Source organism: Oncorhynchus kisutch, linkage group LG7 (assembly GCF_002021735.2).
Source record: "Oncorhynchus kisutch isolate 150728-3 linkage group LG7, Okis_V2, whole genome shotgun sequence".
Lineage (NCBI taxonomy): Eukaryota > Metazoa > Chordata > Actinopteri > Salmoniformes > Salmonidae > Oncorhynchus > Oncorhynchus kisutch.
Window position 1 is genome coordinate 13106285 of NC_034180.2, and position 14612 is coordinate 13120896.

Sequence of the window (14612 nt, forward strand, 5' to 3'; positions counted from 1 at the left end):
GTTGTGAACTTTACTTGCTACTAAATGATGACTTAGGTTATTGTCTGAGAATAGAATTTAGACATTAAACAAACTGTATTGCTGATCATAAAACTGACCATGAAAAACTGAAATCAACTAGATCTATCACCACAGTAGCCGTTCAAAAGTAGAGATATCCCGCCTGATCTTTGTGCCCTTTTTCAGATTTTTGGGATCTGTTTAGCACAGAATCTAGTGAGCGACATTGAAGTAGTGAGAGAGAGCTGGTAAGAACCTCAATTGATAACTTAATTTTTTTGTGTAATTATGCCACCTGGTGGTCATAACTGTCAAACCTACAGGATGAACTAATGTTGATGTTTTGTTGACTCTGCGTAGAGATTATCTATTGAAAGAAAACATTTGAAATATAAACCCAAGGTTTGGTGAGTGCTCTTTTAATTTATTTTCACTTTCCCCCGTCACACATCAGTTTGTTTACCTGAAACATCTCAAGCAAACTAAAGGTTGGAACGAAGGTAAGCCCCTTTATTCTTGTTCTACAATCGTTCTAGACTCCGGAATCTTTTTAATCTCTTCTATTAAAGACAAATATGTCTGGGGAACCTATAAAACTATAGTTAATAAATAAAGGTGAAATAAGTCCTCCCCGCTACCGTTGTATTCTCTTGATTTGGGTCTTAGTTTAGTGTCCTTAAGACATTATATTTGATCATGCTCAGATTAACTACCATACTTTGACCCACATCTTTCATCCATATGTGACATTTCAATGAAATATTGATTTGATTTTGTATCTCCCATGCAGATCTCTTCAGTTTTGCCACCTTCTAAAGGGAGAAGATCAGGACACTTGGGAAATGTACAAAATGAAGAGTCTCGCTGCTTCCTTTATGCTCTGTATATAATACTTTTGTAAGAGTTTACTTTTTATATACATATGGCTGTGTCAAACACTGCCTGGAAGGGTCGTGTACAAAGCCACATGTATGTATATATGGGAGCCAAACATATGTGTCGATATGGCTCTGGTCATGTACAGTATAGAGCTGAGGTGGTTCTGGAAATGCACTGCATGCCTATTCATAGGGCATTGGTTCTCCTACCTGTATTCTTTAATGTTATGATGTCTGATGTATTGTACATTATACGTCAGATTACCAGTAAGGAGTGAATTGGCTGGGTAGCACTTCGTACACTGTTATAAAGCCTGCGGAGCTGTAGCAGTAACATGTTTTGTAATGTCATGCCATACTGTGTGAAGTGTCAGTTTCTAAAGAGAATGTGTGTTGCTAATACCAGCCTATTGACTAGCAATAACCATGAACTAACTCTATTTCAGACACAAGTGTTGCATTTCATTGTCATGTTCAATTTACCATTCCATATACTCCATTCCAGCCATTATTATGAGCTGTTCTCCCCTCAGCAGCCTCCACCACGCAGTCTAAGTAAATCTGTCCCTATTTGGGGTATAGAGTAATAATACCACATATTTTGCAAATGCTGACTGATTTTTTGGGGGACTGCATGTAGGTCTGTACTTTTCACTGCGCCATCTCACAACTCAAAAAACAACTTTTCCCCTGTGCCATAGGTGTGATCATGATGTTCTGTACTTTCATTTCATATGTGTTTGAAATTATGTAAATAACTGGATAGTAAGAAGTTTTAAATATGTCAAAATAAATGTATGCTGCTTTGTATTAGTGGGTCTGAGAGGTGATTCATTCATGTATTTGTGTAAAAGGTAACATGTTTGTTGACCATGAACCACTGCCCAATTCATAATTATTTATATTTTTTCTTCTTCTGGCAATGTAAGAAGGGCCTGGACGTCTGCCTATGAGACTGTCAAATGGCATGTTAGGCTAGTTTTAAGAGGCTAACAGATTGATTCAGCCTACTGTTGTGCTGCTTTGAAACTTTATTTGAACAAGATCTGTCAAACCGTGTCATCTCAGATATCATTAGCCTTTTCCTGCTAAATGTCTCCACCTGCAGGTGAATCAGTGACAGTACACAAACTACATTGGCGAAGAAACCATCCAGTGATAACTGACTCAGCCAAGGCCAGTTCCAGGCATAAGTGACATCGGCCGTAACTCAGTCGAGGGTCTCAACTTACTATTGAGAGTAAGAATAGTAGAATGCACCAGGTGCAATTTCGATATGTGGTTGTGCAGAAGCAGTTTTTCTCTTATCAGTCACTGGCAGTCACTCAATTAGCCATGTCAGCTAACACATTTTAGGTTGGTAGTTAGTCTAGCCCGCTACCTAAACTTGTAGTAATCGTGGCCGAACACCAACCGGGCATGCAGTGAACGTGCCCAGGGGCTCTGACCTCCAGGGGTCCCCCATTGACTTTGTTAGTCATTCTCACTCAGATAATAATAACATGGCATAAGTCATTACAAAATGTGTAGAATGGCAGAAAATGTTTTAAACTTCAAAAAGTTATATCTACCCCATGGCAAAATGCGTAGAATTGCTGAAAATTTGTTTTAAAGGTCCAATGGGGCCAAAAAAAAACGGGGACATTTTCAGCTTCCAGGAATTGTGTACAGATAGATCATTGCAACATGGAGCCGCGCATTATCACGCTGAAACATGAGGTGATGGAGGCGGATGAATGGCATGAAAATTGGCCTCAGGATCTCGTCATGGTATCCCTGTGCATTCAAATTGCCATCGACAAAATGCAATTGTGTTCGTTGTCCGTTGCTTATGTCTGCCTATACCAGGGGTGGGCAACTCCAGTCCTCGGAGGCCTGATTGGGGTCACACTTTTTCTCCATCCCTAGCAAATAAGGCTGATTAATCCAATTGAATACTAAACTGAAGTTCATGATTAGGTGATTATTGGAGTCAGGTGTGTTAGCCGGGGCAAAACTGTAACACCAATTAGGCCCTCGAGGACTGGAATTTCCCACCCCTGGCCTATACCATAACAACCCCACCACCACCACCACAGGGCACTCTGTTCACATCAGCAAACCTCTTGCCCACTCGACTACATACATGCTGCCTGCCATCTGCCATGTACAGTTGAAACTGGAAGTAATCTGTGAAAAACACACTTTCTCCAGCGTGCCACTAGCCATCAAAGGTGAGCATTTGTCCATTGCAGTCAGAATTCCAATTGCACGCTCCCTCATCTTGTGACATCTGTGGCATTGTGTTGTTTGACTAAACTGAACATTTTAGAGTGGTCTTTTATAGTCCCCAGCACCAGGTACACCTGTGTAATGGCAGCATTCACTCAAAACTGAAAGCGCGAACCATCGTTTTTAACCATGGCAAGGTGACTGGGAATATGGCCGAATACAAACTGTAGTTATGAAAGCAAAGGTAACTGAACTAAATGACAATTGACTCAATTCTGTTATCATGAAGTGCTTTGAGAGACTAGTCAAGGATCTGCACAATGCCCTAGCTCATCTGGACAAGAGGAAAACCTATGTAAGAATGCTGTTCATGGACTATAGCTCAGCATTTTTTTACCTTTATTTAACTAGGCAAGTCAGTTAAGAACAAATTCTTATTTTCAATGACAGCCTAGGAACAGTGGGTTAACTGTCTGCTCAGGGGCAGAATGACAGATTTGTACCTTGTCAGCTCAGGGGTTTGAACTTGCAACCTTCCGGTAACTAGTCCAATGCTCTAACCACTAGGCTACCCTGCCACCCCAAGTATTTATCACCAGGGTACCTCCAAGCTCATCATTAAGCTTGAGGCTCTGGGTCTGAACCCTGCCCTGTGCAACTGGGTCCTGGATTTTCTGACGGGCCGACCCCAGGTGGTAAAGGTAGGAAAAAACACTCAACACTGGGGCCCCACAAGGATGCATGCTCAGCCTCCTCCCATAGTCCCTGTTCACCCATGACTGCATGGCCATGCATGCCTCTAACTCAATCATCAAGTTTGCAGATGACACAACCGTATTAGGCCTTATTACTAACAATGATGAGACAGCCTACAGGGAGGAGGTGAGGGCCCTCAGACTGTGGTGCCAGGAAAATAATCTCTCATCCAACATCAACGGGACAAAGGAGCTGATCTTTGACTTCAGGAAACACCACCTATTCACATTGACGGGACCACAGTGGAGAAGGTGGAAAGCTTCAAGTTCCTCGTTGTACCCTTCGGTGACAAACTGAAATGGTCCAACCACACAGACAGTGTAGTGAAGAAGGCAGCACAGAGCCTCTTCAACCTCAGGAGGCAGAATACATTTGGTGTGGCACCTAACACCCTCACAAACTTTTACAGATGCACAATTGAGAGCATCCTGTTGGGCTGTATCACCGTCTGGTACGGCAATTGCACCACCCGCAACCGCAGGGATCTCCAGAAGGTGGTGCGGTCTTCCCAACGCAAAACTGGTGGCAAACTACCTGCCCTCCAGGACACCTACAGCACCCGATGTCACAGGAAGACCAAAAAGATCATCAAAGACAACAACCACCCGAGCCACTGCCTGTTCACCCCGCTATCATCCAAAAGGCGAGGTCAGTTCAGGTGCATCAAAGCTGGGACTGAGAGACTTAAAAACAGTTTCTATCTCAAGGCCTTCAGACTGTTAAATAGTCATCAATAGGGCTACTGCCCTATATACATAGACTTGGAATCACTGGCCACTTTAATAATGGAACACTAGTTACTTAAATAATGTTTACATAACTAAAGTTTTGTTACTAAGGATTCCACAACTCGGTTAGCCTTTACGGCTGGGACTGCATGTTTGTGTTCCTTTTTTGTGGCGTGGAATCTGCAAGTGCTAACTGGCTGTACTACAGACACCTGTCGTCATCGTGGACTCATTGTTATCTTTTCATAAAACAACTAGTTGCAGTATAGAGCCAATCAGGATACCAAGGAGATCCTGAGGGAAATCGATGAGTACCAACAGCTTTACGCTATGGAGGAACAACATACTCCTTCGTGGAAAGATCAGACCACCTTTACAAAATAAAGAAAAACAGATTAATCTACAGACACGGACAATTTACTTACCATTGAGGTAGAGGCTAGTGCTCTGGCTGGAATCCATGCAACAATGGAAAAGTTGGGTGAGGAGGTAGCAGGGCTGAGGGGGAGTTTGGAGTTCAGCCAGAGTGAAATTCTCAAGCTCCAAAGAGAAAACAAGACACTCACAGCCAAGGTAAAAATACACGATTCCGACATGGATTGTCTACTCAGGGAAAACAGGGTGACGAAGGAGACCCTATTAGACATACAAAGTCGTAGCATGCGTGAAAATCATTTTTTTTCTGGTATTCCTGAGGACGCATCCAATAATCCAGAGAGCGCGATCAGAAAATGAATGCAATCCGTCTTTAAACTTCCTATAGAGACTGTAAACATGGTGGCTTTCCACCGGGTACACAGACTTGGAGCTTGGTGAGACAAGACCAAGGGTCCCTGACCGATCATCGCAAAATTTGAACACTACCAAGAAAAGGAGCTGATCAAAAGCAGAGGAAGGGAACTTAAAGGGACCAAATTCGGTCTCAATGACCAATTTCCAAAGGAGATAAACGAACGTTGTAAGAGACTATATCCGGTACAAAGACAACAAAGGAAGGATGGTAGGCGTGCCTTTATCATTGTGGACAAACTCTTTATAGATGGACAGCTATTCCGAGACAGCTCCATAACACCGTGGCTGTACTAAATTCTACAGGGAAGGTATGGGAACTGTTTAAAATACCTGAACATTATGAAGTGGATATGAACACACACGTACTGAACTACATGCTTGCTTACACATACGGACTTATACACACACACACCTGATCTCGCTCTCTTCTCTTCTTTCCCTTTCTATTGTCGAGAACAGTTTTATAATTTAATGTGTTTATTGTTTGTCTATCTTTTTTATGTATTTGTCTACACGTTTATATATGTTTACAACAAGCAAGGGGAAGATATCAGAATAGGGGCATTGGGGAATAATAACATATTGTACGGAATACATTTGTACTGTAGTGAAGCCGTCTCTAGAGTAATGCAAGGTCTCTTTCATGATCATGTGAAACGTCAATTGCTATTGAAATGCTGGGAGGTGTTTTTCAATTATGTTAAATGTAATTATGATGCAACTATGATGGTGATACGATATGGATTACAATTATGAATATTAAGGCTATACGCACTACATGTTACACACATAGACACTCAAACCTGCAAATTGGCAGAGTTATTATTTATTTAGACATCACACATTATAGTCTTACTTTCTAACATCTGTGGCATTGGCTCACAGGCAATTGGAATAAAACAAATATTGCCAGAACCTATTTCTTGAATTCTAAATATCAGACATTTGAAAGCTCTAGTTTTGACCTTCATAATATCTCTGATGGCAGTACATTTACAAGCACTAATTATGGTCAATTTAGCCTGAGAATAGTATCTAGTTATGGTAAGGGTTTAAATAAGTATAGCTAGTTATAATTGTAACAGTTTGGCAGATTATAAAAAAATAAGATTTTACATGGTGACAAGAAAAGGAATATAACATATACTGTTTACAGGAAACTTACTCTACATCCTTAGATGATGTTGCGTGGAAAAAAGGAATGGGGTGGTGAAATAATTTCCTGTCATGGACAAAGGAACTCAAAGGGTGTGATGGAGGGTTCGGGTTTCTCAAGATTGTGATCATGAAAAAGGAGTCTAGGACATATATTTTATATCACTATCATGCACACGCACCCTCACACATAAGGATGGCTCTGTTGTGGAAAGACTGATACATGTTTGATAGTGTCTTGATGCTGTATTGTTTGTCCATGTTCTAATACTTTAATGTTACCCCTTCCTTGTGTTTTTTGTAATAAAAAATATAATAAAAAAATAACAATAATAATAAATAAATAACAAACAAAAAATAATAAAAAACAATTTTTTAAAACATATTTTGCATTACTCATCTCATATGTATATAGTGTATTCTATCCTATTCTACTGTATTTTAGTCTATGCCGCTCACCCAAATATTTATATATTCAGGGTAGGCTAGTGTTTAGAGCGTTGGACTAATAACCGAAAGGTTGCAAGTTCATATCCCCGAGCTGACAAGGTAAAGAACGACAAGGTCGTTCTGCCCCTGAACAGGCAATTAACCCACTGTTCCTAGGCCGTCATTGAAAATAAGAATTTGTTCTTAACTGACTTGCCTAGTAAAATAAACATTTTCAAAATTCTTAATTCCATTCCTTTACTTTAGATTTGTGTGTATTGTTGTGAAATTTGTAGATACTATTGTTAGATATTACTGCACTGTTAGAGCTAGAAACACAAGCTACACCCACAATAACATCTGCTAAACATGTGTATGTGACAAATAAAAAATAATTTGATTTGATTTAATGATCATGCTGTTTAAACATCTTCTTGATATGCCACACCTGTCAGGTGTATGGATTATCTTGGCAAATCAGAAATGCTCACTAAGAGGTATGTAAACAAATTTGTGCAGAACATTTGAGAGAAATACGCTTTTTGTGCATATGGAACATTTCTGGGATCTTTTATTTCAGCTCTTGAAACATGGGACCAACACTTTACATGTTATGTTCATATATTTTTTCACTATAATTTACCCAAGTGGAAAAGTATAGTGGCGCAGTGGTCTAAGGCACTGCATCTCAGTGCAAGAGGTGTCACTACCGTCCCTGGTTTGAATCCAGGCTGTATCACATCTGGTGTGATTGGGCGGCGCACAATTGGCCCCGCATTATCCGGGTTTGGCTGGGGTTGGCTGTTATTGTAAAGAAGAATTTGTTCTTAACTGACTTGCCTTGTTAAATAAAGGTTACATGTTAGAGTTCTTTTAACCCATAGTTTTCTACTACATATAATAATGAAATTATATCTTTACATTAAAAACCAAAGTCTATCAGAATTTCAGTCATTTCAATACATGTTATACTCCTTGATCTTCAAGAATAGGACTTGGAAATATGGAAGTATAAATTGGCCAAATTGTTTTACCTGAGCATAACCCCACAACGAAGGACTTATTAGCCAGCCCTACTCTGTTGTTTAGGAATGGGCTCATTGATTTGAGTTGAAAAATAAATGCTGTGCTCAAGGAATGGCAGATTTGAGCACAAGTGAAAAGTGCTATTTACATGTGATAAATGAATGCCATATGCTGCATTAGCTATAGGCCTATTGTTTACCTTTTTGTTGGTGACACTTTGACATCTTGATAATATGCAGCTGTTTTAAGGGCAAATCCACACAGGAAACAATAACAAAACGGTCGCCCTGCCTCTGTTTTGGTAAATAACTGAGGGATGGGCCTGGAGAAATGTAACCACTTTCAGATTAATAGACAGAGCTATGGATGCAAGTACTGACCGTCCCATGATATCACATTATTGTTTTAACCATGTTTTGAGGCTATACAGTGTTTGTTTAAATGTACAATGTTTACAAACATTGGAGAAAAACAAGCTTATATTTTGGGCTCTCGTGGAGTGTGACAGTTGAACTAAGCTCATGAGGCATTTATAAGTTATATTCTTCAAGAATTAATGGATACCGTACCAGTTTAGACACCTACTCATTCCAGGGTTTTTCATTGTAAAATAATAGTGAAGACATCAACACTATGAAATAACACATGTGGAAATCATCTAGTAACCAAAAAAGTGTTAAACAAATCAAAATATATTTTAGATTCTTCTAAGTAGCGACCCTTTACCTTGCTGACAGCTTTGCACACTCTTGGCATTCTCTCAACCAGCTTCACCTGGAATGCTTTTCCAACAGTCTTGAAGGAGTTCCCACATGTGCTGAGCGTTTGTTGGCTGCTTTTCCTTCACTCTGTGGTCCAACTCATCCCAAACCAACTCAATTCGGTTGAGGTCAGATGATTGAGCAATAAAAGCCCCACTTTTATTCCATAGGCTGGGATCCGCACTGTGCAGCTGTTGCAAGAGCGCATTTTTTGTGCCAAATATATATTTTTCGTAAACCTCCTTTCGGAATTTAAAAGTAATACTCAAAGTAATCATCTAGTTTTTTTAAAGTATCTGTAATCTGATTAAAATATTTTTGTTAGTAACGTATTACAGTTACCATTTTTTGTAATCTCTTACTCCCCAACCCTGCCAACCAGTAGCTGATCTATGCTGCCATACAGACTACGGGGCTCTGGCAAAGACCTCCACTCCAGCATCACCAATGATCATTGATGGGAAGAACAGAATTAGGTAGGTTTAGTCTAACCTGTTCAAACTGCAACGTACTATATGTTTGTGTGTCAGATATATTTGTTTGATTTAAATAGTTAAGTCAGTTACAATCAAATTCTTATTAACAATGACAGCCTACCCGGCCAAACCCTAATCCAGACAACGCTGGGCCAATTGTGCACCGCCCTATGGGACTTCCAATCACAGCCAGTTGTGATATAGCCTGGAATCAAACAAGGGTCTGTAGTGACAACTCTAGCACTGATATGCAGTGCCTTAAAACGCTGTGCCACTCGGGAGCCTGTACTGACTGCCATTGGTAATACAATAGTGACTATGTGTGTATTGGTTCACAGAAATGTGTATGGAGCAATTTTTTTATTTTTTTATTTAACCTTTATTTAACTTGCAAGCACATGGAGACCTGCAAAATGATGTGATGAAGTCCAGAATGACAGATGGGCTTGAAACTGATACCTCTGAATGGAGAGAGACCTGGCACTCAACATTAAAATTGCACTAGACTCATTTGACTTTTATTGTCTTTTTTTAAATTATTGAATGGTATCAGTCAATATGGGGGGCGAAAACCCCTGTGTATTCTGCAACAGGATCAGGGAACTCCTGTTGTATACCGGACACCACATAGGAAGGTATGACCACTCTGACATGTTTGCCAAGGTAGCCCCATTAGCACCAGACAAAATGCCTATTGGCACGGTAGCTGTATGAAACCAACTAATGTTGGCTTCTGTCTTGGCTGGAAGCAATCCTCGAGGAGCCATTAAACAAGGTCAAATCAGCAGGTGGAGTTCCCCTTTAATTAGGGCGCATGAACCGCTAGGGGGACACCTACGACAACATACAGTGAAATTGCAGAGCACGAAATTCAAAATACAAAAATCGTAATATTAAACATGAAATTACAAGTGTCTTACATCATTTAAAAGCTTAACTTCTTGTTAATCCAAACCCGTTGTCAGATTTCATAAAGGTTTTACGGCAAAAGCATACCATGCGATTATCTGAGGACAGCGCCCCACATCAAAATAAATAAAACACTTAGAAGATCTTCCTCTGTTTGCAATCCCAAGGGTCCCAGCTACACAATGAATGGTTGTTTTGTTTGATAAAGTCCTTCTTTATATCCAAAAAAGTATGTTTAGTTGGCACCATTGACTTCACTAATCCACTCGTTCAACGTGCTTGCAAACGAATCCAAAAAGTTACTGGTAAAGTTTGTCCAAACAAGTCAAACGATGTTTCTAATTAATCCTCAGTTACTCGAACATCTAAATAAATGCTAAAATTTAAGATGGAGAATAGTATGTTCAATAGAGAAGATAAATAACGAAGAGCGCGCACCTCATTCACGCGTGCATCAAGACAAATTTTCTAATTAGGTACACCTTGGAAAAACTACAACTTCTTGCTCATTTTTCAATAAACAAGCCTGAAACATTTTATAAAGACTGTTGACCTCAAGTGGAAGCCATAGGTACTGCAATCTGGGTCCTTTTTGGTTGGAAATTCAATAGGCCAACATAGGAATGGCCGGGAGCTAAATTAATTTAATGCTAATTATAAGGATATCCTTACCTTCTGAACCTGAGTAACAGGCAGTTTATTTAGGGCACATCATTCATCCAAATTTCCTTACACTGCCCCCAGAAGACTTAAACACCATACACAAACAGTCCATTAGGTAGCCAACCTTACCTAGTGTGGCTACATTTATATTATTTATCAGATGCGCAGACTTATAGTAGTGAGTGCATAGATTTATATATTGGTTAATGCTGTTCCCGCATGGGAATTGAAGCCATAACCCTGGCGTTTTAAGGCACATGCTCTACCAACTGAGCCATATAGGACACAAGTTCTTTCTTGCATGAAGTGAGGATGACTGGCGAATGGTTGAAATGTCAGGAGTGAGTATTCTACAGTGGGACTATTCTACAGTGACGATAACTGCAACGATTTGTAGCAGACAAATCTAAGTTGTTTGTTTGCATCACATTTGGAACTCTGGCTGTAACGAGTTTGTCGCAACTGGCCAAAAGGTGATCATCTATCTCTGGTACAGTACCTTTCTATCTGCCATATTGGGAATACAGTATGTTACTTTTTGCATTATGACTTTGAACTACCTTGTCATTTGGAATAAGACCACAGTGAGTAATGAATGCCGGTAGAAGTATTTAAAGAGCCACAGAAAAAGCTGATTGGCACGTGTGTTTTTCTGTTGCTCATCAGAAAAACTAGTTTTCAGTCTCGGAGGTGTGTTTCCTGACCAATTATGTATGAGACACTTCCTCAACCTTCATTTATTTACCCGTTGACACATGGATTTTCCAAACTCCGTTTTAGACTAGACCGACTTTATGACCAAAATTCTCCTTTTTACACTTTGTAGTCAATTTTGACACTAACATAACTGTTTCTGACTTATATCGATGACAAATAGTCCGTTTTCAAAGGGATTCATTGCTTTTGAAAGGCAGTCGCTGTTTATTCAAAGTATATTATGTCTTGAACTGGTGGCCAGCGCTGGTGCTTTTTGAAATAGGGGTGAGTTGACTCTAGGCCCTTGGATAGGTTCATTCTTTTTATGGAGTTCTGAACGGTTTGCGTGTGTAAAGATATGACAGTGATGTCAAAGTGACGCTTTGTAATAGTATTCAAATCAATTAAACTGTACTGCAGTATCATAAACTTTTTTTCTCTTCAGAAGTCAAATTAAATTTAAAGTGTTCATTAAGCTACACTACTGCTTTTTATCAAAACAATGTAATTTCCGAACAAGAGAGCTGAAGGCTTGAGGGTCTGTTTTCAAATGCTACCTGGCCTGGGTAAGGTTGCGGGTAGGGTTGAGATTAAACCTCCAAGTCATCGAATTTGCTAGATCATTTGCAAGCTAAAGTTTGTGACAGTCTCTGCAGTCCTAAATATTCTATGATAGATGGTCCCTTATTCAGAGAATCTCTCATGCTATACAATAATTCGATTTTACTATAGGCTATGGCAATGTTTTTCATAGATGTAGTCAACCCAATTTAAAAGTGCACATTTACTTCCAAAACATTTTTTTTACTGTCGTGTAAGATCAACATATACACAATAATACATTAATAAATAATCAAATAAATTAAATATCCTGTCTTGTAAGGTTAGCTAACGTTAGCAGTGTTTTAGAGATGGGCTGACGTTAAAATGGAATAGCATGCATACAGTGACAGCTGGGTGCAGCCCAGCGTGAGAGAGGACTCTGATAGAGCAGATCTGTTCAACGTCATCAAGCCTTTATTAACATCAAGTCTTTATTTCGCGCGCGCCACGTTTCCATGGCGTCAATTCCAATGGATCCGAAGTAGTCCAAGGATTTATGGAGCACTCCACATCTGAAGAGCGGAAGTAGATGGAACATTCCTTTGACTTCGAAAAGGTATTTTCACTGATGAATTACGTAAATTACCTATTCCACACGTATAAAACAATGGGGATACTGATTAATTAGGTTATGATGGGTTGTATTTTGTGATCGAGTTGCATTGGGGCTGTAGGTTGTCAATGTGTGCTGGCTTTACACAATACATATTATCAGCTAGGCCACATTAATAAGGCACAAAGGCAAGTGCAAGTGAGCCCCGCTTGTTGCATGTAGTGGCTTTTTCTTTGATTGTGATTGTCATCTTAAAGGCTATAGGCTCAATGTGCGAATTTCTGTTGAAACTCATTTAGACAATATTTTATACTTCCCATTAGATCTTTTGATTCTTCAAAATGTCAGAGAGACCATTTTTCGAACATTTCAGGGAAAATACGTGAGTCTTCTGTTTATCTGTCATTCATATAACCTACTGGATTTTTACTGACGTACTTTAAAAATGGTATTTTTCCTCACAACATTTTGTTAATTTGAGCTTTTTAAGGCTCATGGTTGTTATGAATATTTAAAACCTGATCTCATGGCCACTTTACAGTAACACAATAATTTCCTGTCACACTCGAGATCAAATTCAAATAATGTAGATGGTAGGCCTACTGTATTGCATAATACGTTGGTAGAAAAACAATAACCCACCCTCTTCTCTTGTTGCTTTACTGCCCATTTAATCAGTCAATCCCATCAGTTGTCAGTAGCCTATATAACACATTGCTTATATTACACATAAGAAATATATCACTTTCTGAAAAGTTACAGTTGGATTCCCAGTTTACCTTGTCCAAAACTGTAAACCAGGTTAGGCAGAGTGAGACAGTGAAAAGACAGCAGACGATACTGGGCGACAGCAGCTCCTTGCAGAACGAAGAGAGTGGGGAAATACATGCATTTTCATACAGAGATAAAAAAAAACGGAGGGGAACACAGAACAGACGTGGAGAAAACAATCACAGACAGCACCAGTAACTAGTTCAAGTGTTTGTCGCAAATGTGGGAAATCCCCTTTCCAAAGGATGCGGAATGCAGGAAATGTCACAGGAGAGGACACTTTTCAGCTCTGTCGATTAAAGCAAATGCATGAGGTTTCAGAGGAGGTACAGCAGGACAGCATCTTTCTGGGAGAAGTAAAGGAAAACAATGCTGGCTGGCATTCAGACATTAAACTCAATGGGGAGGTTGTGTCATTTAAACTAGACACTGGGGCAGCAGTGAAAGCTATCCCAACTAGGCTGTATAGCTATAGCAGAGATGGCCCTTTGCTCTCTACAAACAAAAAACTGTACGGGCCCAGTAATAACATTTTACCAGTGGTAGGGCACTTGGTGATTAAACTGGAGAGTAAAGACAAAAGTGCCATCCAGCCTGTCTTCGTCATTGACTCTCTAGCCAGACCGTTGCTGGGGCTGCCAGCAATTGAAGCATTGCAACTCATTGAGAGAGTGAGCGAACTGGAGGACGCAGGTGAGATTTTCAAAAATAAATTCCCCAAAGTGTTTTCTGGTCTAGGAAGGATAGAAGGTGACTATAAAATCTGCCTGAAAGAGGATGCTGTCCCCTATGCCCTTACCACCTCCTGCCGGGTACCTATCCCTTTATTGGCCAGAGTAAAGGAAGAGTTGGGGAGGATGGAAGAAATTGGGGCGGTGTCTAAAATAGAGAGTCCCACAGACTGGTGTGCAGGGATGGTATTGGTCCCAAAAACCAATGGGGAAATAAGGATCTGTGTGGACATGACTAAATTGAATGAGGCACTCTGCAGAGAGTGACACATCTTACCATCAGTTGAGCAGTCACTGGCTCAGTTGGATGGGTCACAAATCTTCACAAAGCTGGATACCCACTCAGGTTTCTGGCAGATACCGCTGTCATCAGAGAGTAGGGCACTCACAACGTTTATAACACTGTTGGGCCGTTACTGTTGTAATGTTTTTCCATTTGGAATCGCTCCCGGTCCTGAGCATTTCCAAAGACGC

The 14612-nt window shown here is 40.0% G+C and overlaps 1 protein-coding gene across 2 annotated transcripts in view; it reads left to right on the plus strand.

Annotated features, from left to right (window-relative positions):
• Positions 1–9357, plus strand: part of LOC109894202 (tetraspanin-5-like) — a 40978-nt gene extending 31621 nt beyond the window's left edge. Inside the window, exons 8-10 of one of the 2 annotated variants that reach the window (XM_031828502.1) lie at positions 187–248; positions 455–500; positions 791–1691. In XM_031828502.1, coding sequence (XP_031684362.1) covers positions 187–248; positions 455–467 — 75 coding nt within the window. In that variant the 3' untranslated portion in view covers positions 468–500; positions 791–1691. Of the gene's footprint in view, positions 1–186; positions 249–454; positions 501–790; positions 1692–9121 lie in introns of those variants that run through there. The other variant, XM_031828503.1, reaches the window with a different exon arrangement.
• The last annotated feature ends 5255 nt before the right edge of the window (positions 9358–14612 follow it).